The 25,785-nt window shown below is 46.1% G+C and overlaps 1 protein-coding gene across 1 annotated transcript in view; it reads left to right on the top strand.

The window, feature by feature from the left end:
- Positions 1-25,785, top strand: part of LOC139374711 (lipopolysaccharide-responsive and beige-like anchor protein) — a 370,713-nt gene that overhangs the window by 49,534 nt on the left and 295,394 nt on the right. Inside the window, exons 4-10 of the mRNA XM_071115819.1 lie at positions 3,778-3,878; positions 12,547-12,642; positions 15,165-15,286; positions 16,555-16,681; positions 19,613-19,732; positions 20,834-20,980; positions 21,277-21,474. Coding sequence (XP_070971920.1) covers positions 3,778-3,878; positions 12,547-12,642; positions 15,165-15,286; positions 16,555-16,681; positions 19,613-19,732; positions 20,834-20,980; positions 21,277-21,474 — 911 coding nt within the window. The remainder of the gene's footprint in view (positions 1-3,777; positions 3,879-12,546; positions 12,643-15,164; positions 15,287-16,554; positions 16,682-19,612; positions 19,733-20,833; positions 20,981-21,276; positions 21,475-25,785) is intronic.

Raw genomic sequence — 25,785 nt, 5'->3', positions numbered from 1 at the left:
CCACTGTACCTGCACCCCACCATACCCCTGTCTGTACATTATACCCTGAATCTATTCTACCATGCCCAGAAATCTGCTCCTTTTATTCTCTGTCCCCAACGCACTAGACAAGCAGTTTTGATAGCCTTTAGCCATACCCTCATCCTACTACTCTGTTCCTCGGGTGAAGTGGAGGTCAACCCAGGCCCTGCGTGTCCTCAGGCACTCTCATTTGTTGACTTCTGTAATTGAAAAAGCCTTGGTTTCATGCATGTTAACATCAGAAGCCTCCTCCCTACGTTTGGTTTACTCACTGCTTTAGCACACTCTGCCAACCCTGATGTCCTTGCCATGTCTGAATCCTGGCTTAGGAAGGTCACCAAAAATTCTGAGATTTCCATCCCCAACTGTCACATTTTCTGTCAAGCTAAAACTTCCAAATGAGGAGGAGTTGCAATCTACTGCGGAGATAGCTTGCAAAGTTCTGTCATACTTTCCAGGTCTATGCCCAAACAGTTTGAGCTTCTAATTAAAAAAATGATTCTCTCCAGAAATAAGTCTCTCACTGTTGCCCCCTGTTATAGACCCTCAAACTCCCAGCTGTGCCCTGGACACCATATGTGAATTGATTGCTCCCCATCTATCTTTCAGAGTTCATTTTGTTAGGTGACCTAAACTGGGATATGCTTAACACCCCGGCAGTCCTACATTCGAAGCTAGATGCCCTCAATCTCACACAAATTATCAAGGAACCCACCAGGTACAAACCTAAATCTGTAAACATGGGCACCCTCATAGATATTATCCTGACCAACTTGCCCTCCAAATACACCTCTACTGTTTTCAATCAGGATCTCAGCAATTACTGCCTCATTGCCTGCATCCGCTATGGGTCCGTGGTCAAACGACCACCCCTCATCACTGTCAAACGCTCACTAAAACCGCGAGCAGGCCTTTCTAATCGACCTGGCCCGGGTATCCTGGAAGGATATTATCCTCATCCCGTCATCCGAGGATGCCTTGTCGTTCTTTTAAAAGTAATTTTCTCATCTTAAATAAGCATGCCCCTTTCAAAAAATGTAGAACTAAGAACAGGTTTAGCCCTTGGTTCACTCCAGACCTGACTGCCCTCGACCAGCAAAAAAACATCCTGTGGCGGACTGCAATAGCATCGAATAGTCCCCGCGATATGCACATTTTCAGGGAAGTCAGGAACCAATACACGCTGTCAGTCATGAAAGAAAAGGCTAGCTTTTTCAAACAGAAATTTGCATCCTGTAGCTCTAACTCCAAAAAGTTTTGGGACAATGTAAAGTCCATGGAGAATAAGAGCAGCACCTCCCAGCTGCCCACTGTACTGAGGCTAGGTAACACTGTCACCACGATAAATCCACGATAATCGAGAATTTCAATAAGCATTTCTCTACGGCTGGCCATGCTTTCCTCCTGGCGACCCCAACCCCGGCCAACAGCTCTACACCCCCCGCAGCTACTTGCCCAAGCCTCCCCAGCTTCTCCTTCACCCAAATCCAGTTAGCAGATGTTCTGAAAGAGCTGCAAAACCTAGACCCGTACAAATCAGCTGGGCTAGACAATCTGGACCCTCTCTTTCTAAAATGATCCACCTCCATTGTTACCAGTCTGTTCAACCTCTTTCATATCGTCCGAGATCCCTAAAGATTGGATAGCTGCTGCGTTCATCCCCCTCTTCAAAGGGGGAGACACCCTAGACCCAAACACATATAGACATATATTCATCTTGCCCTGCCTTTCTAAAGTCTTTCGAAAGCCAAGTTAATAAACAGATCACTGACCATTTCGAATCCCACCGTACCTTCTCCGCTGTGCAATCCGGTTTCCGAGCTGGTCACGGGTGCACCTCAGCCACGCTCAAGGTACTAAACAATATTATAACCGTCATCGATAAAAGATTGTACTGTGCAGCCGTCTTCATCGACCTGGCCAAGGCTTTCGACTGTCAATCACCGTATTCTTATCGGCAGACTCAATAGCCTTGGTTTCTCAAATGACTGCCTCGCCTGGTTCACCAACTACTTCTCAGATCGAGTTCAGTGTGTCAAATCGGAGGGCCTGTTGTCCGGACCTCTGGCAGTCTCTATGGGGGTACCACAGGGTTCAATTCTCGGGCCGACTCTTTTCTCTGTATTTTTCAACAATGTCACTCTTGCTGCTGGTGATTCCCTGATACATCTCTACGCAGACAACACCATTCTGTATACATCTGGCCCTTCTTTGGACACTGTGTTAACAAACCTTCAAATGAGCAGCAATGCCGTACTACACTCCTTCCGTGGCCTCCAACTGCTCTTAAATGCTAGTAAAACTAAATGCATGCTTTTCAACCGTTCACTGCCCGCACCCGCCCGCCCGATTAGCTTCACTACTTTGGACAGTTCTGACCTAGAATATGTGGACAAGTACACATACCTAGGTGTCTGGCTAGACTGTAAACTCTCCTTCCAGACTCATCTTAAACACCTCCAATCCAAAATTACATCTAGAATCTGCTTCCTATTTCGCTACAAAGCCTCATTCACTCACGTCGCCAAACATACCCTAGTAAAACTGACTATCCTACTAATCCTTGACTTCGGCGATGTCATTTACAAAATAGCCTCCAACACTCTACTCAGCAATCTGGATCCAGACTTTCACAGTGGCATCCGTTTTGTCACCAAAGCCCCATATACCACCCACCACTGCGACCTGTATGCTCTCATCGGCTGGCCCTCGCTACATATTCGTCACCAGACCCACTGTCTCCAGGTCATCTATAAGTCTTTGCTAGGTAAAGCCCCGCCTTATCTCAGCTCACTGGTCTCGATAACAACACCCACCTGTAGCACGTGCTCGAGCAGGTAAATCTCACTGGTCATCCCCAAAGCCAACACCTCTTTTGGCCACCTTTCCTTCCAGTTCTCTGCTGCCAATGACTGGAACGAATTGCAAAATTTGTTGTAGCTGGAGACTTATATTTCCCTCACTAACTTTAAACATCAACTATCTGAGCAGCTTACCGACCGCTGCTGCTGTACACAGCCCATCTGTAAATAGCCCATCCAATCTACCTACCTCATCCCCATATTGTTTTTATTTACTTTTCTGCTCTTTTGCATACCAGTATTTCTACTTGCACATCTATCACTCTAGTGTTAATTTGCTAAATTGTAGTTACTTCGCTACTAATGCCTATTTATTGCCTTACCTCCTTATGCCATTTGCACACAGTATGTAGACTTTATTTTTTATTTCTATTGTGTTATTGACTGTACGCTTGTTTATTCCATGTGTAACTCTGTGTTGTTTGTGTCGCACTGCTTTGCTTTACTTGGCCAGGTCACAGTTGTAAATGAGAACTTGTTCTCAACTGGCCTACCTGGTTAAATAAAGGTAAAATAAAAAAACATATTGATGGGGAATGGCATAGCATTTCTCCACATTTGCAATAACATGAAAATATGTGTACTTAACTAATAAAAGGTGATTTGGTTTGCATAGTATTTTAAGTGCTGAATATCTGATTTAAGTCTTTTTCGATGTCCTCTTTAGTGTGAAGTGTTTTTGGTCTACTTGTAATCAATCCATAAAATGTTTTATTAGCCAAGTAACAAGAGGTCACACAACAATGTTACTTTGGTTATAGAGGTTCTGAAACATCACTCTGTATGTGTTTTGCTTTTCACTTGGACTCTGTTCAAGTCCATTGTTAGGCTGTGGTCAGTTTCCCCTCTTCACATATGTCATGTTTAACCTGTGTGTGTCCCTTCCCTCTTCCAGACCTGATGGTGGACATGCTAGGGGTGCTGGCAAGCTACAGCATCACAGTCAAGGAGCTGAAGTTGTTCTTCAGCAAACTGCAAGGAGAGAAAGGCCAATGGGTAACACAACTAGTCTAACCTTCATACCGTACCGCCCTGTCATATTTGTCTTGTAGAGAGCATGGGGAATGTGCTAGCAACACTTCAACTGGTGGCCTGTACACGTCCTTTTAGCCTCTCTGTGCTCTGGTACCATACATCACACTGTGTAGTGCAGACACACCATTGCTGTCTATTGGGCTAATCCAAAAAACATTACTGCATTGTTCATGTGTAATAACTTGAGGAGGAAGTTGCCTCTTAGCTCTGATATATGAAGGCAGTTTTATCATTCTACCTTCTACTGGGTAATGTTACGATTTAAGGAGAGGGTAAACTGATCTTAGATCAGTGTTTGGAATTAAATCACACACATTTAACAGTTGAACATAAATAGGATGGTACTATCATTAGTTAAAAATAGTATCTATACTTAAGATACATTAGTGATTATAACGTTGAAGAAGAATTTGTTTTCCAACCTGGGTTTTGTAGTTTTCCACCAATACAGCCTGGACAGTCTTACCTGGCAGGGTGGAGTCATTACTGTACAGTGGGAAGACAGCCTGGACAGTCTTACCTGGCAGGGTGGAGTCATTACTGTACAGTGGGAAGACAGCCTGGACAGTCTTACCTGGCAGGGTGGAGTCATTACTGTACAGTGGGAAGACAGCCTGGACAGTCTTACCTGGCAGGGTGGAGTCATTACTGTACAGTGGGAAGACAGCCTGGACAGTCTTACCTGGCAGGGTGGAGTCATTACTGTACAGTGGGAAGACAGCCTGGACAGTCTTACCTGGCAGGGTGGAGTCATTACTGTACAGTGGGAAGACAGCCTGGACAGTCTTACCTGGCAGGGTGGAGTCAGTACAGTACTGTACAGTGGGAAGACAGCCTGGACAGTCTTACCTGGCAGGGTGGAGTCATTACTGTACAGTGGGAAGACAGCCTGGACAGTCTTACCTGGCAGGGTGGAGTCATTACTGTACAGTACAGTGGGAAGACAGCCTGGACAGTCTTACCTGGCAGGGTGGAGTCATTACTGTACAGTGGGAAGACAGCCTGGACAGTCTTACCTGGCAGGGTGGAGTCATTACTGTACAGTGGGAAGACAGCCTGGACAGTCTTACCTGGCAGGGTGGAGTCATTACTGTACAGTGGGAAGACAGCCTGGACAGTCTTACCTGGCAGGGTGGAGTCATTACTGTACAGTGGGAAGACAGCCTGGACAGTCTTACCTGGCAGGGTGGAGTCATTACTGTACAGTGGGAAGACAGCCTGGACAGTCTTACCTGGCAGGGTGGAGTCATTACTGTACAGTGGGAAGACAGCCTGGACAGTCTTACCTAGGGTGGAGTCAGGGTGGAGTCATTACTGTACAGTGGGAAGACAGCCTGGACAGTCTTACCTAGCAGGGTGGAGTCATTACTGTACAGTACAGTGGGAAGACAGCCTGGACAGTCTTACCTGGCAGGGTGGAGTCATTACTGTACAGTGGGAAGACAGCCTGGACAGTCTTACCTGGCAGGGTGGAGTCAGTACAGTACTGTACAGTAGGAAGACAGCCTGGACAGTCTTACCTGGCAGGGTGGAGTCATTACTGTACAGTACAGTGGGAAGACAGCCTGGGCAGTCTTACCTGGCAGGGTGGAGTCATTACTGTACAGTGGGAAGACAGCCTGGACAGTCTTACCTAGCAGGGTGGAGTCATTACTGTACAGTACAGTGGGAAGACAGCCTGGGCAGTCTTACCTGGCAGGGTGGAGTCATTACTGTACAGTGGGAAGACAGCCTGGACAGTCTTACCTGGCAGGGTGGAGTCATTACTGTACAGTGGGAAGACAGCCTGGACAGTCTTACCTGGCAGGGTGGAGTCATTACTGTACTGTACAGTGGGAAGACAGCCTGGACAGTCTTACCTGGCAGGGTGGAGTCAGTACAGTACTGTACAGTGGGAAGACAGCCTGGACAGTCTTACCTGGCAGGGTGGAGTCATTACTGTACAGTACAGTGGGAAGACAGCCTGGGCAGTCTTACCTGGCAGGGTGGAGTCATTACTGTACAGTGGGAAGACAGCCTGGACAGTCTTACCTAGCAGGGTGGAGTCATTACTGTACAGTACAGTGGGAAGACAGCCTGGGCAGTCTTACCTGGCAGGGTGGAGTCATTACTGTACAGTGGGAAGACAGCCTGGACAGTCTTACCTGGCAGGGTGGAGTCATTACTGTACAGTACAGTGGGAAGACAGCCTGGGCAGTCTTACCTGGCAGGGTGGAGTCAGTACAGTAACAGTGGGAAGACAGCCTGGACAGTCTTACCTGGCAGGGTGGAGTCATTACTGTACAGTACAGTGGGAAGACAGCCTGGACAGTCTTACCTAGCAGGGTGGAGTCAGTACAGTACAGTGGGAAGACAGCCTGGACAGTCTTGCCTAGCAGGGTGGAGTCAGTGCAGTACAGTGGGAAGACAGCCTCGACAGTCTTACCTAGCAGGGTGGAGTCAGTACAGTACAGTGGGAAGACAGCCTGGACAGTCTTGCCTAGCAGGGTGGAGTCAGTGCAGTACAGTACAGTGGGAAGACAGCCTGGGCAGTCTTACCTGGCAGGGTGGAGTCATTACTGTACAGTGGGAAGACAGCCTGGACAGTCTTACCTGGCAGGGTGGAGTCATTACTGTACAGTGGGAAGACAGCCTGGACAGTCTTACCTGGCAGGGTGGAGTCATTACTGTACTGTACAGTGGGAAGACAGCCTGGACAGTCTTACCTGGCAGGGTGGAGTCAGTACTGTACAGTGGGAAGACAGCCTGGACAGTCTTACCTGGCAGGGTGGAGTCATTACTGTACAGTACAGTGGGAAGACAGCCTGGGCAGTCTTACCTGGCAGGGTGGAGTCATTACTGTACAGTGGGAAGACAGCCTGGACAGTCTTACCTAGCAGGGTGGAGTCATTACTGTACAGTACAGTGGGAAGACAGCCTGGGCAGTCTTACCTGGCAGGGTGGAGTCATTACTGTACAGTGGGAAGACAGCCTGGACAGTCTTACCTGGCAGGGTGGAGTCATTACTGTACAGTACAGTGGGAAGACAGCCTGGGCAGTCTTACCTGGCAGGGTGGAGTCAGTACAGTAACAGTGGGAAGACAGCCTGGACAGTCTTACCTGGCAGGGTGGAGTCATTACTGTACAGTACAGTGGGAAGACAGCCTGGACAGTCTTACCTAGCAGGGTGGAGTCAGTACAGTACAGTGGGAAGACAGCCTGGACAGTCTTGCCTAGCAGGGTGGAGTCAGTACAGTACAGTGGGAAGACAGCCTGGACAGTCTTACCTGGCAGGGTGGAGTCATTACTGTACAGTACAGTGGGAAGACAGCCTGGACAGTCTTACCTGGCAGGGTGGAGTCATTACTGTACAGTACAGTGGGAAGACAGCCTGGGCAGTCTTACCTGGCAGGGTGGAGTCATTACTGTACAGTACAGTGGGAAGACAGCCTGGACAGTCTTACCTAGCAGGGTGGAGTCATTACTGTACAGTACAGTGGGAAGACAGCCTGGGCAGTCTTACCTGGCAGGGTGGAGTCATTACTGTACAGTGGGAACACAGCCTGGACAGTCTTACCTAGCAGGGTGGAGTCAGTACAGTAACAGTGGGAAGACAGCCTGGACAGTCTTACCTGGCAGGGTGGAGTCATTACTGTACAGTACATTGGGAAGACAGCCTGGACAGTCTTACCTAGCAGGGTGGAGTCAGTACAGTACAGTGGGAAGACAGCCTGGACAGTCTAACCTAGCAGGGTGGAGTCATTACTGTACAGTACAGTGGGAAGACAGCCTGGACAGTCTTACCTGGCAGGGTGGAGTCATTACTGTACAGTACAGTGTGAAGACAGCCTGGACAGTCTTACCTGGCAGGGTGGAGTCATTACTGTACAGTACAGTGGGAAGACAGCCTGGACAGTCTTACCTGGCAGGGTGGAGTCAGTGCAGTACAGTGGGAAGACAGCCTGGACAGTCTTGGACAGTCACCTGGCAGGGTGGAGTCAGTGCAGTACAGTGGGAAGACAGCCTGGACAGTCTTACCTGGCAGGGTGGAGTCAGTGCAGTACAGTGGGAAGACAGCCTGGACAGTCTTACCTGGCAGGGTGGAGTCAGTGCAGTACAGTGGGAAGACAGCCTGGACAGTCTTACCTAGCAGGGTGGAGTCAGTGCAGTAACAGTGAGAAGACAGCCTGGACAGTCTTGCCGAGCAGGGTGGAGTCAGTACAGTGGGAAGACAGCCTGGACAGTCTTGCCTGGCAGGGTGGAGTCAGTACAGTACAGTGGGAAGACAGCCTGGACAGTCTTACCTGGCAGGGTGGAGTCAGTGCAGTACAGTAGGAAGACAGCCTGGACAGTCTTGCCTAGCAGGGTGGAGTCAGTGCAGTACAGTACAGTGGGAAGACAGCCTGGACAGTCTTACCTGGCAGGGTGGAGTCAGTGCAGTACAGTGGGAAGACAGCCTGGACAGTCTTGCCTAGCAGGGTGGAGTCAGTACAGTATAGTGGGAAGACAGCCTGGACAGTCTTACCTGGCAGGGTGGAGTCAGTACAGTACAGTGGGAAGACAGCCTGGACAGTCTTACCTGGCAGGGTGGAGTCAGTACAGTAACAGTGGGAAGACAGCCTGGACAGTCTTACCTAGCAGGGTGGAGTCAGTACAGTACAGTGGGAAGACAGCCTCGACAGTCTTACCTAGCCGGGTGGAGTCAGTGCAGTAACAGTGAGAAGACAGCCTGGACAGTCTTGCCTAGCAGGGTGGAGTCAGTGCAGTACAGTGGGAAGACAGCCTCGACAGTCTTACCTAGCCGGGTGGAGTCAGTACAGTACAGTGGGAAGACAGCCTGGACAGTCTTACCTGGCAGGGTGGAGTCATTACTGTACAGTACATTGGGAAGACAGCCTGGACAGTCTTACCTAGCAGGGTGGAGTCAGTACAGTACAGTGGGAAGACAGCCTGGACAGTCTAACCTAGCAGGGTGGAGTCATTACTGTACAGTACAGTGGGAAGACAGCCTGGACAGTCTTACCTGGCAGGGTGGAGTCATTACTGTACAGTACAGTGTGAAGACAGCCTGGACAGTCTTACCTGGCAGGGTGGAGTCATTACTGTACAGTACAGTGGGAAGACAGCCTGGACAGTCTTACCTGGCAGGGTGGAGTCAGTGCAGTACAGTGGGAAGACAGCCTGGACAGTCTTACCTGGCAGGGTGGAGTCAGTGCAGTACAGTGGGAAGACAGCCTGGACAGTCTTACCTGGCAGGGTGGAGTCAGTGCAGTACAGTGGGAAGACAGCCTGGACAGTCTTACCTGGCAGGGTGGAGTCAGTGCAGTACAGTGGGAAGACAGCCTGGACAGTCTTACCTAGCAGGGTGGAGTCAGTGCAGTAACAGTGAGAAGACAGCCTGGACAGTCTTGCCGAGCAGGGTGGAGTCAGTACAGTGGGAAGACAGCCTGGACAGTCTTGCCTGGCAGGGTGGAGTCAGTACAGTACAGTGGGAAGACAGCCTGGACAGTCTTACCTGGCAGGGTGGAGTCAGTGCAGTACAGTAGGAAGACAGCCTGGACAGTCTTGCCTAGCAGGGTGGAGTCAGTGCAGTACAGTACAGTGGGAAGACAGCCTGGACAGTCTTACCTGGCAGGGTGGAGTCAGTGCAGTACAGTGGGAAGACAGCCTGGACAGTCTTGCCTAGCAGGGTGGAGTCAGTACAGTATAGTGGGAAGACAGCCTGGACAGTCTTACCTGGCAGGGTGGAGTCAGTACAGTACAGTGGGAAGACAGCCTGGACAGTCTTACCTGGCAGGGTGGAGTCAGTACAGTAACAGTGGGAAGACAGCCTGGACAGTCTTACCTAGCAGGGTGGAGTCAGTACAGTACAGTGGGAAGACAGCCTCGACAGTCTTACCTAGCCGGGTGGAGTCAGTGCAGTAACAGTGAGAAGACAGCCTGGACAGTCTTGCCTAGCAGGGTGGAGTCAGTGCAGTACAGTGGGAAGACAGCCTCGACAGTCTTACCTAGCCGGGTGGAGTCAGTGCAGTAACAGTGAGAAGACAGCCTGGACAGTCTTGCCGAGCAGGGTGGAGTCAGTACAGTGGGAAGACAGCCTGGACAGTCTTGCCTGGCAGGGTGGAGTCAGTACAGTAACAGTGGGAAGACAGCCTGGACAGTCTTGCCGAGCAGGGTGGAGTCAGTACAGTGGGAAGACAGCCTGGACAGTCTTGCCTGGCAGGGTGGAGTCAGTACAGTACAGTGGGAAGACAGCCTGGACAGTCTTGCCTGGCAGGGTGGAGTCAGTACAGTGGGAAGACAGCCTGGACAGTCTTGCCTAGCAGGGTGGAGTCAGTACAGTGGGAAGACAGCCTGGACAGTCTTGCCTGGCAGGGTGGAGTCAGTACAGTACAGTGGGAAGACAGCCTGGACAGTCTTGCCTGGCAGGGTGGAGTCAGTACAGTACAGTGGGAAGACAGCCTGGACAGTCTTGCCTAGCAGGGTGGAGTCAGTACAGTACAGTGGGAAGACAGCCTGGACAGTCTTGCCTAGCAGGGTGGAGACAGCCTGGACAGTCTTGCCTAGCAGGGTGGAGTCAGTACAGTACAGTAGCCCTTGTGTAAAAACAGCAGATCTAGTAGGTTGTACCATGAATTATCCACTGAGTCCCTGCACCATTGAGAGAGGGGAGGCCCATTGATCAGTGTGAAATCAGATTGCCCCCATTTCGTTGACAATCTGCTTTTGTGCTTCTCCATTTCAGTCCACACACACACATACACACACACACACACACACACACACACACACACACACACAGACACACACACACAGACACTCTGCTAGCTCTGTGAAATATTATGTGAGGGGGTTGGCAAGAGATGATGGGTCTATCAGGAGTCTCTCCCTCACAGGATTTGAACAGAGTGACACACAGTGTGATATGCTGACTGCCTCCTCCACAGAAATTGAACTGACAGAGGCCTTGTCGGAAGAAAAGCTCATAAATATATTATGGAAGTTTATCAACGTTGATCATGGTTCCGTGGGCTCTGATCTGAAGCGGGTGACCTTGCAGCATCAACGGGAATGTAAAGTAGATCAACAGAACTACTGCATTCTCAGTATAATGTCTCTAGCGAGTTCTCAACAAGATGTTGACTTGGTTAGTAGAGGTCAATATAGAAAAGCAGAAAATAGACCTGGACTCTGTAGTTGTGGAGATGTTGGTGTGTTTGTTTTGCTTGCTTACCTGCCTGTGAACCTGAACATGTACGTTCAGGAAGTGTTCCGACCCCCTTGCCTTTTTCCACATTTTGTTACATTGCCGCCTTATTTTAAAATTGATTCAATTGTTTTTTTCCCTCCTCAATCTACACACAATATCCCTTAATGGCAAAGCAAAGATAGGTTTTTAGACATTTTAGAAAATGTATGAAAAATAATCACATATGCATAAGTATTCAGACCCTTTACTCAGTACTTTGTTGAATCGCCTTTGGCAGCGATTACAGCCTTGAGTCTTCTTGGGTTTGACGCTACAAGCTTGGCACACCTGGATTTGGGGAGGTTCTCCCATTCTTCTCTGTAGATCCTCTCAAGCTCTGTCAGGTTGGATGCAGCGTTGCTGCACAGCTATTTTCAGGTCTCTCCAGAGATCGATCGGGTTCACGTCCGGACTCTGGCTGGGCCACTCAAGGACATTCAGACTTGTCCCGAAGCCATTCCTGCGTTGTCTTGGCTGTGTGTCTGAGGTCCTGAGACGTTTGTAGCAGGTTTTCGTCAAGGATCTCTCTGCTCCGTTCGTCTATCCCTCGATCCTTACTAGTCTCCCAGTCCCTGCCACTGAAAAACGTCCCCACAGCATGATGCTGCCACCACCATGCTTCAACTTAGGGATGGTGCCAGGTTTCCTCAAGACTTGGCGCTTGGCATTCAGGCCAAAGAGTTCAATTTCATCAGACCAAATAATCTTGTTTCTCATGGTCAGAGTCATTTAGGTGCCTTTTGCCAAACTCAAAGCGGGCTGTCATGTGCCTTTTTTTTACTGAGGAGTGGCTTCCGTCTTCGGCTTCCGTCTTCCGTGTTCTTGGGAACCTTCAATGCTGCAGACATTTTTTTGGTACCCTTCCCCAGATCTATGCCTCGACACAATCCTGTCTCGGAGCTCTACAGACAATTCCATCCACTTCATGGCTTGGTTTTTGCTCTGACATGTACTGTCAGCTGTGAGACCTTATATAGACAGGTGTGTGCCTTTCCAAATCATGTCCAATCAATTGATTTTTACAACCGGTGGAATCCAAATGAGTTGTAGAAACATCTCAAGGATGATCAACGGAAACCGGATGCACCGGAGCCCAAATTAGTCTCATAGTGAAGGGTCTGAATACTTATGTAAATAAGACTTTTATTTGTAATACATTTGCAAAAATTTATAAAAACCTGTTTTTGCTTTGTCGTTATGGGGTATTGTGTGTAGAGGTGATGAGGATTTTTTCTATTTCATCACTTTTAGAATAAGGCTGTAACGTAACAAAATGTGGGAACAGGGAAGGTGTCAATACTCTCCCGACTGCACGGTGGCTTTACATTAAAGTACTTGTGTATGCGGTGCACCCTCATCAAAGTCTGTTGCTTCTCATCTTGTGCATGTTCTTCCCTCCAGCCTCCCCATGCGGTGAAGCTGCTGTCTGTCCTGAGGAGCATGGCCCACCGGAACGGACCTGACTCCTTCTTCAGCTTCCCAGGGAAGAGTGCTGCTGTGAGTACAGTGACAACTCAATACACCTCCACATGTATACCGGAGTCTGACTGATCGTTAGAAGACAGTGTAGTACTCACCACCCAACTAGACTACAGTCTGACGCTACACCTGTTACGACACTATTCCCCTAAGCACTGTTCAAGTAGTGCACTATGTAAGGTAAAAGTTGTGTCAGACTTGTATTGACTGGTATGAGTCTCGGTGAACGAGGTGTCTACGGTAAGGTAGTGAGTGGTATTTACAGCACCTCTGGATAGCTTCTAAATGGGCTACATCCTCTTGTGCTCGACTTCCCACATGATCCAAGGCCGGACGCATTAGCAATAACTAAGATAATGCATCCTGAATTGCCTATAAGCTCTGACCCAGCACACATCTTGGCTTCTATATCCTATAATGCCAAGGTTTACCAACCATATGTAGCTTGGGTCATACTGTGTTTCTGTGTGTGTTGAATAAGCAGCATGGGAAGAGAGGAGGAGCACAGATGCTAGCTAATCTTCCTCTGTTCTCCTTCTCCTCCCTTCATTCTAATGCTCCTAGCCATCTTCCCTCTGTTCTCCTTCTCCTCCCTTCATTCCAATGCTCCTAGCAGTCTTCCCTCTGTTCTCCTTCTTCTCCCTTCATTCTAATGCTCCTAGCAGTCTTCCCTCTGTTCTCCTTCTCCTCCCTTCATTCCAATGCTCCTAGCAGTCTTCCCTCTGTTCTCCTTCTTCTCCCTTCATTCTAATGCTCCTAGCAGTCTTCCCTCTGTTCTCCTTCTTCTCCCTTCATTCTAATGCTCCTAGCAGTCTTCCCTCTGTTCTCCTTCTCCTCCTTTCATTTTAATGCTCCTAGCCGTCTTCCCTCTGTTCTTCTCCTCCCTTCATTCTAATGCTCCTAGCAGTCTACCCTCTGTTCTTCTCCTCCCTTCATTCTAATGCTCCTAGCAGTCTAACCTCTGTTCTTCTTCTCCCTTCATTCCAATGCTCCTAGCAGTCTTCCCTCTGTTCTCCTTCTTCTCCCTTCATTCTAATGCTCCTAGCAGTCTTCCCTCTGTTCTCCTTCTCCTCCCTTCATTCCAATGCTCCTAGCAGTCTTCCCTCTGTTCTCCTTCTTCTCCCTTCATTCTAATGCTCCTAGCAGTCTTCCCTCTGTTCTCCTTCTTCTCCCTTCATTCTAATGCTCCTAGCAGTCTTCCCTCTGTTCTCCTTCTCCTCCTTTCATTTTAATGCTCCTAGCCGTCTTCCCTCTGTTCTTCTCCTCCCTTCATTCTAATGCTCCTAGCAGTCTACCCTCTGTTCTTCTCCTCCCTTCATTCTAATGCTCCTAGCAGTCTAACCTCTGTTCTTCTTCTCCCTTCATTCTAATGCTCCTAGCAGTCTTCCCTCTGTTCTTCTCCTCCCTTCATTCTAATGCTCCTAGCAGTCTTCCCTCTGTTCTTCTCCTCCCTTCATTCTAATGCTCCTAGCAGTCTTCCCTCTGTTCTTCTCCTCCCTTCATTCTAATGCCCCTAGCAGTCTTCCCTCTGTTCTTCTCCTCCCTTCATTCTAATGCTCCTAGCAGTCTTCCCTCTGTTCTTCTCCTCCCTTCATTCTAATGCTCCTAGCCGTCTCCGAACTCATTCTCACCCCTTCCTTCTCATAGCAGCAATCCCTAAGCTGCTTTTTCCAATACCTTTTTTTATCTATCCAGCCATTCAGCCAGCCAGCCATGTGATTTAGTGAGTGAAAGAATAACATATAAGTCCCCTGGGAATGTTCTGTTATACCCCTCTCTTAAAATAGAGCAGTTTTCTAATACACTTCCTGGTATCAATGGGTTTAAAAGTGTGGACTTAGCTTCACTAACTCAGTTAAGATGCTCTTGCTGACGTTTTCAAGGTAATGAAGGATGACAACTTATCAGACGAAGTCTCAGCTGTGATCTCATATCAGGCGATGTCGGCAAAGTTTTCATGAAGGACGACGTCATAGTCTTGTGTATGCTACGTTTTAACTGTGTATCTCCGTCTAGGACCTTTGCCCTTCACTATTTTCTCAATGAGTCTCACCTGAATGCTGTCTACACCTGTACGTGGCCATGGTACATTTGACTGTACAGTACCTGGGCTAGATAGCTAACTATAGAGAGAATCATGTCTGCTCACATTTTGTCTTACAATTGCTGTCTGGAACACTCACATTGTATGTAGAGAGAGTGAGAGAAAGAGAGAGTGTGTGTGTGTGTGTGTGCACTGTATATCTCTGTGTACCCTTCCATTGCCATGGTGACGGTGCCCTTTGGTGAGGGTGAGCTCTGGGCCGCCCTAAGAGAGTCTGTGATTAGTGTGTGCTCAGTCTCCGCTGCACACTAAGCACACGCCTTCCCCTTGCTGTGAATCTGGCTAATGAGGCAGGAAGCCCTCTGGATAGACACACACATGAACAACTCCATACCTTCCTTCTTGGACCCACTGTAGTCTTGGTCACATTACTCACTATCCTATTTCTAAAACATTCTTTCTCAACTCATTGAGCTCACCGTTTGTCTCCTCACAGGCTATAGCTCTGCCCCCTATAGCCAAATGGCCGTACCAGAGTGGATTCACCTTCCACACGTGGCTCCGCATGGATCCAATCAACAACATCAATGTTGACAAGGACAAGCCTTACCTGTACTGGTGAGTTACATACACCAGGCGTCCATGTTGGAGATCAACTCCACTGCACTCTGCGACTGCAGACTGACTAGGAATCACCTTGCATCCTAAATGGTGAATCATTGTGGTAACACTGACACAACTTACCGCTGCTTGATTTGTTCTCCTTCTCTATGCAAATGACGTCTCTACTCATATCCTGACTTGAGATACCCATGCATACATTTTGTATGGATAATCCAATATTATTCAGGTGTATTCAAATAGAATTTGGCTCATCCCTTAGTTCCCTGTGTGTGTGTGTGTGTGTGTGTGTGTGTGTGTGTGTGTGTGTGTGTGTGTGTGTGTGTGTGTGTGTGTGTGTGTGTGTGTGTGTGTGTGTGTGTGTGTGTGTGTGTGTGTGTGTGTGTGTGTGTGTGTGTGTGTGTGTGTGTGTGTGTGTACTGTATTTGCACGCCAAGGAAAGCTATTTGATTTTTTTTTCCCCTTGTTCATCAAAATTGTAGGATGAAGTCATCCCCAAATAGTAAAAAAAAACTGACATCAAATAGAGGCTTAATACACACACACACACACACACACACACACACACACATTACCAGATGAAGTAGGCATATTGATGCAATGCCTATCCGTTTCCATTTACCACTCTCTCTCTTCCTTCTCTCTCTCTCTTCCTTCTCACTCTTTCTCTCTCCTCTCTCTCTCTCCCCTTACTCTTTCCTCTCTCCTCTCTCTCCTCTCTCCTCTTTCTCTCTCCCCTTACTCTTCCCTCCCTCTCTCAGGGACAGTAAATCAGTGCCTCACTCGTTCCTATTTTCAGCCGATAATTAATTTCTGTCAAAAAATCTAATTGATGTGCCGGGATTTGGTGGGCCTTCTGTTTGGTGGGCCTTCTGAACGTGATAACCAACCACACACAGCCAGCCAGCTGGAGGCAGAAAAGTCTGTAGTAAAACTCCTTCAGACTCTGCCCTTTTAAAAAGAGATTAGTTCACTAAATCACACACAGCGACCGCCGGGGCCCCTGATCGCTCAGAACACAGACACCCACAAATGGGAATTTGTTGTGAAGTTGACAAATGATTGAGGCTTTCGCCATCTCTGTCTCTCCTCCGCTTTCAAAGTGTTTTTTAAATTTGTATGTTTGAATGATTTATTGGCAGATTGACTTGTCTCAACCCCCGTCTGCCCTTGAGTGTCAGGCTGTGTTAAAGTGAGCCGTCACGCTCACTAACTGAAATCTGTTTTTTCTGTCTCTTTTCTTTTTCTTCCCTCTCTTCCTGTAGTTTTCGCACCAACAAAGGTCTGGGATACTCTGCACACTTTGTGGGCGGCTGTTTGATTGTGACCTCGTTAAAGTCCAAGGGGAAGGGATTCCAGCACTGTGTGAAATATGACTTCAAACCACAGAAGGTAGGCAGACGGCCAGGCCGGCCGACAGACAGACACGGTCCTGTGGGAGACACACACACAAACCTAGCACTCATAAAACATAGAAACACGTGCTAAGTAGGACACACAAACATGTTCTCTTTCGCATAGGACACACAGAGAACAAATTGTACGCAGGCATAGTACACATACACTTCCCTCTTGTCTAGGCCCTTTGGGATGAAGCATAGTCATTTGGTCCTTCCTCTGGGGGCCAGTATAGTCAGAGCAGAACAGTGAAAAAAGGATAGCAGGAACGAGAGAGAGGGATGATGTAATGGGGCACGACACACAGCCAGACCATAGCACCCAGACCCAGTCAAGCCCAACAGCATTGGTGAGATCCATGGTGCCCCTGGCCAATTTAAACTCGTTATCCCCCGGAGTGGAACAACGCTACTCTACTTCCTCCTCAGAACCTCATTCTATCTTTAGGCCTCTGTATTCCACGGTCGGTCTTATCTCCCAAGCTGTCTGCCTGGTAACTCTAATAACCTATTTCACTGGATTCTTCCAATGTCTGACAGAAATCTGAGCAGCCGATGTAGGTGGGATTGTAGCCCAAGGGGTTTAGGAGCTGATCGGGTGATGTCCCATGTCTCATAAGGGTAACTCTGTGAAGGCAGCCAGGAATCAGGCTAAATTAAGGCTGGCCAATGCTTTTTTTGGTGGTTTGCAGTCTGCTGCTGCCAATGTGAAACTCATGATAACATAGCCTATTATTCATTGTATCTTGTTAGTAACTTCATTACCATTGTTGTAAATTCAATTATAATTTAAAACATTATAACAACAACAAAAATGTGTGAAACTGGTGAGGTGTTTAGGGTGTCATAGAAATATAATCTCATTCTAGTGCTGTGGTTAAGTTGTTGTTGTTTCAGTGGTACATGGCGACCATGGTGGTTAAGTTGTTGTTTCAGTGGTACATGGCGACCATGGTGGTTAAGTTGTTGTTGTTTCAGTGGTACATGGTGACCATGGTGGTTAAGTTGTTGTTGTTTCAGTGGTACATGGTGACCATGGTGGTTAAGTTGTTGTTGTTTCAGTGGTACATGGTGACCATGGTGGTTAAGTTGTTGTTGTTTCAGTGGTACATGGTGACCATGGTGGTTAAGTTGTTGTTGTTTCAGTGGTACATGGTGACCATGGTGTTTAAGTTGTTGTTGTTTCAGTGGTACATGGTGACCATGGTGGTTAAATTGTTGTTGTTTCAGTGGTACATGGTGACCATGGTGGTTAAGTTGTTGATTCAGTGGGACATGGTGACCATGGTGGTTAAGTTGTTGTTGTTTCAGTGGTACATGGTGACCATGGTGTTTAAGTTGTTGTTGTTTCAGTGGTACATGGTGACCATGGTGTTTAAGTTGTTGTTGTTTCAGTGGTACATGGTGACCATGGTGTTTAAGTTGTTGTTGTTTCAGTGGTACATGGTGACCATGGTGGTTAAATTGTTGTTGTTTCAGTGGTACATGGTGACCATGGTGGTTAAGTTGTTGATTCAGTGGGACATGGTGACCATGGTGGTTAAGTTGTTGTTGATTCAGTGGGACATGGTGACCATGGTGTTTAAGTTGTTGTTGTTTCAGTGGTACATGGTGACCATGGTGGTTAAATTGTTGTTGTTTCAGTGGTACATGGTGACCATGGTGGTTAGTTGTTGATTCAGTGGTACATAATGACCAATGGTGGTTAAGTTGTTGTTGATTCAGTGGTACATAATGACCAATGGTGGTTAAGTTGTTGTTGTTTCAGTGGTACATTTTGACCATGGTGGTTAAGTTGTTGTTGTTTCAGTGAGTGGTACATGGTGACCGTGGTGGTTAAATTGTTGGTTGTCATTCAGTGGTACATGGTGGCCATGGTTGTTGTTGTTGTTTGTCTTTCAGTGGTACATGGCGACCATGGTGGTTAAGTTGTTGTTGTTTCAGTGGTACATGGTGACCATGGTGGTTAAGTTGTTGTTGTTTCAGTGGTACATGGTGACCATGGTGGTTAAGTTGTTGTTGTTTCAGTGGTACATTTTGACCATGGTGGTTAAGTTGTTGTTGTTTCAGTGGTACATGGTCACCATGGTGGTTAAGTTGTTGTTGTTTCAGTGGTACATGGTGACCATGGTGGTTAAGTTGTTGTTGTTTCAGTGGTACATGGCGACCATGGTGGTTAAGTTGTTGTTGTTTCAGTGGTACATGGCGACCATGGTGGTTAAGTTGTTGTTGTTTCAGTGGTACATGGTGACCATGGTGGTTAAGTTGTTGTTGATTCAGTGGGACATGGTGACCATGGTGTTTAAGTTGTTGTTGTTTCAGTGGTACATGGTGACCATGGTGGTTAAGTTGTTGTTGTTTCAGTGGTACATGGTGACCATGGTGGTTAAGTTGTTTGTCTTTCAGTGGTACATGGTGACCATGGTGGTTAAGTTGTTGTGTGTCTTTCAGTGGTACATGGTGACCATGGTGGTTAAGTTGTTGTTTCAGTGGTACATAATGACCATGGTGGTTAAGTTGTTGCATGTCTTTCAGCGAGTGGTACATTGTGACCATGGTGGTTAAGTTGTTGTTTGTCTTTCAGTGAGTGGTACATGGTGGCCATGGTGGTTAAGTTGTTGTGTGTCTTTCAGTGGTACATGGTGACCATGGTGGGTAAATTGTCGTTTTAGTGGTACATGGTGACCATGGTGGTTAAGTTGTTGTTGTTTCAGTAGTACATGGTGACCATGGTGGTTAAGTTGTTGTCTTTCAGTGGTACATGGTGACCCTGGTGGTTAAGTTGTTGTTTCAGTGGTACATTGTGACCATGGTGGTTAAGTTGTTGTTGTTTCAGTAGTACATGGTGACCATGGTGGTTAAGTTGTTGTCTTTCAGTGGTACATGGTGACCATGGTGGTTAAGTTGTTCTGTGTTGTTGTTTCAGTGGTACATGGTGACCATCGTTCACGTCTACAACCGCTGGAAGAACAGTGAGATCAGCTGCTACGTCAATGGAGAGCTCGCCTCCTACGGAGAAATCACCTGGTTCGTCAACACCAGCGACGTAAGTAGCAATCGATCCATACTATACTGATCATCGTTGTTATGTTATTCCTGTAGGAACCACAAACCTCTACTCTCACACAACCATTCCTACCCATGTATTCTGTGTAATGGTATATTGCTGAACCTAGAAGTTGTGGTTGTTATGCATGTGTGTAACCAAAAGTATATTCTGATGCCAGTTTTCAATCAAAACATTTCTTTGAAGTCATCAATCAATCAACAAGAAAGCCTTGTAGCTGTCCATCCAGAACTCTTCAATTTGAACCATTGTGCTTTGCATAAAAACGTTTCCACACAAAGACGTATGGTATATGTTGTGATTGAAATACCACGGAGACCCATTGTTACTGCAGTACAGGTTGTTAGAAGAGGACAGCACCTCCCCACAGGCCCCACTCTTTCTGATTGATTGATATAATCACTGTCTCAGCTGACAGAGGGCTCAGGGGTGAAACCTCTCTCTCTCTCTCTCACTCTCTCTCTCTCTCTCTCTCTCTGCCTCTCTCTGCCTGCCTCTCTCTCTCTCTCTCTCTGCCTCTCTCTGCCTGCCTCTCTCTCTGCCTCTCTGTCTCTCTCTGCCTGCCTCTCTCTCTGCCTCCCTCTCTCTCTCTCTCTCTCTCTGCCTCCCTCTCTCTCTCTGCCTCCCTCTCTCTCTCTGCCTCCCTCTCTCTCTCTGCCGCTCTCTCTGCCTCTCGGTCTCCTCACATGGATGGAACTGGGTCTGTAACAGGGAATAATTATTTTTCTCTCGCTCTTGTGCGGAAGACAAGATTCTCATGTCAGTTTTAGCCAAATGAAGATGCTTTTCTAATGCAATCCTCTTGGTGTGACAGTGTCACAGAGGGCCTTGATACCCTACAGTAGATATGGCTGATTGAGATACCTCTCCCTCTTTTGATAACAATGCTAAGCTCATCCCCTGCCTATTTACACATGCTCTAGGAAACATACAGGAGAGAACAGATGAATAGAGATGTATGTTCTCTGTATGCCGATGGTGTGTTGATTCACACTCATTCATGCTGTTTGAGTTGTCATAGTTCTCTTTATTAACGCTTGTTCAATTCTCCTTCCTTGTTTCCTTCCTTCCTCCCTTCAGACTTTCGACAAGTGTTTCCTGGGTTCGTCAGAGACGGCGGACGCCGACCGTGTGTTCTGTGGTCAGATGGGGGCGGTGTATCTGTTTGGCGAGGCCCTCAGTGCAGCCCAGATCCTGGCCATCTACCAGCTGGGGCCTGGTTACAAGGTAGGTAGAGGCCAAAGCCCAGTCATCATGCAGTATTCAGTAGTCCCACTATTCCAAAACACCCTGACATTTGGATACCCCAATAGATCAAACAAGGAAGGTCTGCACTCATCAATTTGATGTGAAACATTAATGATTGTGGATCTTCCTCCTTTCTCCTATCATGAATTATTTCAAGATACACTACAGACTATCACTAGTAGTGTGTAAGGTTTAAACTGAACAGAAAAATATAAATGAAAGTCACACTCAAGTCTCCTGCCTGTCACTCACGACCTCTCTGCCGTCTCTCTCAGGGCACGTTCAAGTACAAGGCTGAGAGTGACCTCCTGTTTGCTGAGCACCACAAGACCCTACTGTACGACGGCAAGCTGTCCTCCTGCATTTCCTTCTCCTACAACCCCCGCGCCACTGACGCTCAGCTGTGCCTGGAGTCCTCCCCCAAGGACAACGCCTCCATCTTCGTCCACTCGCCACACGCACTCATGCTGCAGGTACCGACGTACGCACAGAAATGTGTTTTTGGCAGTGCTACTGCACCAGAATGTAATAAGCTAGACATCGAGTCAATGTTGAAAGAAATTATCAATCCACCCTGACTAATGGCACTTCTGCAGGTTATTCTTATCCCCTACTCAGGTGCCTCAGCCGCTTGTTCCCAACACACACACACACACACACGTTTTGTTCTTCTATCTTCACGGGGGACCTACAATTAATTTCCATTCAAAATCCTATTGGCCCTGACCCTTAACCCTAACCCTAACCTGTAACCCAAGCACACCCACACCTTCGCACACACACCCACACATATATACATACACACACACACACACACACACACACACACACACACACACACACACACACACACACACACACACACACACACACACACACTTCAGACAGATAATGAAGCACCTCCATCTGGCTCTATCTGCCTCTAATTAAATGAAAAGTTCACCCATTTTGAATGTTATATTGTTTTCGTGCATCTCTGAGTGATGTTCTATCGATTTCCCTGTGTCATTTCAAGATTTCATTGCCATTATTGCCATTCAAGCAGGCAGAAATCCGTCTCATATGAAGTAGCACCGTGATAGTCTCTCTCACTACACTGAAAGTTAACAGGAATACGACTTTTAGATCGCCAAAATGTCTATCATACATGTCAGATTTCAATACTGGCCGAAGTCATAATTCGGGAGGATACCTTCTCTCCAATGTGAATGCTGATCATATTTCTGTGATATTCCTACCTCTAGAAATGTGTAATTTAATGGAGGGCCTAGCACATTTTTCCCATTTGCCTGCCTCTTTAGTCCAGAGTGCAAGGAGTGAAAGGAGATAGGAATCCAATGACAGTCTGCTGGTTGGGAACGTATCCAACAAATTTGTCCCAGAATCGCCCAGAATGCACCGCGCAGCCCATTGATGTAGCATGGGCAACTTTTCCCATCTCCTCAAAAGTATATCTGCCGGTGCTGAATTTCAGACTTCACTCGGTGAGGCACATATACATAGACTTTAAATCACTGGCCACTTTAATAATGGAACACTAGTCACTTTAATAATGGAACACTAGTCACTTTAATAATGGAACACTAGTCACTTTAATAATGGAACACTAGTCACTTTAATAATGGAACACTAGTCACTTTAATAATGGAACACTAGTCACTTTAATAATGGAACACTAGTCACTTTAATAATGGAACACTAGTCACTTTAATAATGGAACACTAGTCACTTTAATAATGGAACACTAGTCACTTTAATAATGGCACACTAGTCACTTTAATAATGGAACACTAGTCACTTTAATAATGGAACACTAGTCACTTTAATAATGGAACACTAGCCACTTTAATAATGGAACACTAGTCACTTTAATAATGGAACACTAGTCACTTTAATAATGGAACACTAGTCACTTTAATAATGTTGACATATTTTGCATTCCCCATCTGTTATGTATGTACTGTATTCTATCCTATTCTACTGTATCTTAGTCTATGTTATGTATGTACTGTATTCTATCCTATTCTACTGTATCTTAGTCTATGTTATGTTTGTACTGTATTCTATCCTATTCTACTGTATCTTAGTCTGTTATGTATGTACTGTATTCTATCCTATTCTACTGTATCTTAGTCTGTTATGTATGTACTGTATTCTATCCTATTCTACTGTATCTTAGTCTATGTTATGTATGTACTGTATTCTATCCTATTCTACTGTATCTTAGTCTATGTTATGTATGTACTGTATTCTATCCTATTCTACTGTATCTTAGTCTATGTTATGTATGTACTGTATTCTATCCTATTCTACTGTATCTTAGTCTATGTTATGTATGTACTGTATTCTATCCTATTCTACTGTATCTTAGTCTATGTTATGTATGTACTGTATTCTATCCTATTCTACTGTATCTTAGTCTGTTATGTATGTACTGTATTCTATCCTATTCTACTGTATCTTAGTCTATGTTATGTATGTACTGTATTCTATCCTATTCTACTGTATCTTAGTCTATGTTATGTATGTACTGTATTCTATCCTATTCTACTGTATCTTAGTCTATGTTATGTATGTACTGTATTCTATCCTATTCTACTGTATCTTAGTCTATGTTATGTATGTACTGTATTCTATCCTATTCTACTGTATCTTAGTCTATGTTATGTATGTACTGTATTCTATCCTATTCTACTGTATCTTAGTCTGTTATGTATGTACTGTATTCTATCCTATTCTACTGTATCTTAGTCTGTTATGTATGTACTGTATTCTATCCTATTCTACTGTATCTTAGTCTATGTTATGTATGTACTGTATTCTATCCTATTCTACTGTATCTTAGTCTATGTTATGTATGTACTATATTCTATCCTATTCTACTGTATCTTAGTCTATGTTATGTATGTACTGTATTCTATCCTATTCTACTGTATCTTAGTTTATGTTATGTATGTACTGTATTCTATCCTATTCTACTGTATCTTAGTCTATGCCGCTCTGACATTGCTCATCCAAATATTTAAATATTCTTAATTCCATTCCTTTACTGTAGATTTGTGTGTATTGTTTTTGAAATGGTTAGATATTACTTGTTAGATATTACTGCACTGTTGGAGCTAGAAACACAAGCATTTCGCTACACCCACAATAACATCTGCTAAACACGTGTATGTGACAAATACATTTGATTTGACATCGATCTGCAGGTTGAACATAGTGAGGTTGTAGTCTCCTACATTGATAGTGCAGTTTGTTTAGGGGATTTTACAGCAGACTAGCTACTTCACATGCTGATTTTGTGTTTGGTATTATTGTGTGCAGCTACGTTTGCTAGCAAGCTATCCAGCCAGCCCATAGAGAGCATTGCATTGTGGATTTTGTCGTAAACTTGAGCTACAACAGACTTCCACAACGATTTTCCATGTTGCTACCAAACTTATTATGACGCTAAAATGAAACATTTGTTCACAAAAAATATTGTTCTCACATAGTGGTGTTATTTAACACTGTAAACGAAAGGAATGAGTGTTTTCGGGTGGATTGTTCCTTTAAGATAAAGGTGAGAATGAACCACTCTGTACCTGGCTGGCTAGCAGGCTGGGAACAGAACACTACCCTGTTCTATTACAGAATTAGATCTGCCAACCAGTCACTTCTATATTGAACCAAGGTGGTGTTTCCTGAGTTTTCTTTAAGCACTTTATTATATTATACAATACTTTATTTGACCTTGTAGTTACTGAGGATGATGAGTTAATTTATTTATGAGGTCAAGTAAATTGGGACGTTCTGGTGGCTACTTGTTACCATGTAAGTTCCAGGTAGCAACAACTAGATGACGAGTACTGTAATGAAAGTGCTTCACAAATGTATTTCTCTCCAACTCTCATTCAAATCCATATTTTTGACTTTCTTTATCACAGAAGGTCGTCTGCAGGCCTGATTAAATGCACATTAGGAAGACCTTGGCAGCGCGCACACACACACACACACACACACACACACACACACAGCTGTCCTTTTTATTGAATTACATTGAATTCTCCTATTGTCTCTCTCACTGCAGTTGAGTTTTGTCTCTGAGCCTTACAGCGCGTTTAGTCAACGCATGAGCTCCTTTGTCTTTCTGAGGCAGCTCGGCCTGTATGTTTGTGCACGCGCGCACACACACACACACACACACACACACACACACACACACACACACACACACCCAAACCCCATCGTTTATTGTTAGCATATTGTTAGTATTCCATTCATGGACGTGTGTCTGTAAATTAGTGTCCTCTACGTATGTGTTCACAATGACTAATGGCTTGTTTAGTTGGTAGATGGAACCGTAAACGCACGAGGAAAAGGGCCTTGCTCATAATAGCACATTTAGCTGCTGTGGGATCTGACCGTAAGAAACCACGAAAATATTCTATCCACAGAACTCATTTAGCAAAACCCTCATCAGGGTAAACATACTAGACACCTGAGCCATGTTGCCTCGGAGACTAACTCAACGTCGCGGTAACGCACCCGCCACTCAGCCCGTCACCGTTAGCGACAGGTGTAATAGTGCTGTAAAGGAGACAGATGTTCAGAGGCGTTATACTGTGTTTTCAACGCCACACCAGGTGTACAAGGGAGAAATGTGACACCGCCTCCAATCCGCATTGTTTTCCACCTGAGACGAAAGCAGAAGCAGCCTGACAAGACCCAGCCTTTGTCTCCAGTCCATAGGGTTCTGATAGGGTTCTGATTCTACCGTAATTCTACCCCTGATCCTTGTGTAT

The sequence above is a fragment of the Oncorhynchus clarkii genome, chromosome 19 (genome assembly GCF_045791955.1).
Source record: "Oncorhynchus clarkii lewisi isolate Uvic-CL-2024 chromosome 19, UVic_Ocla_1.0, whole genome shotgun sequence".
Lineage (NCBI taxonomy): Eukaryota > Metazoa > Chordata > Actinopteri > Salmoniformes > Salmonidae > Oncorhynchus > Oncorhynchus clarkii.
This window is presented reverse-complemented; position numbering and strand designations above follow the sequence as displayed.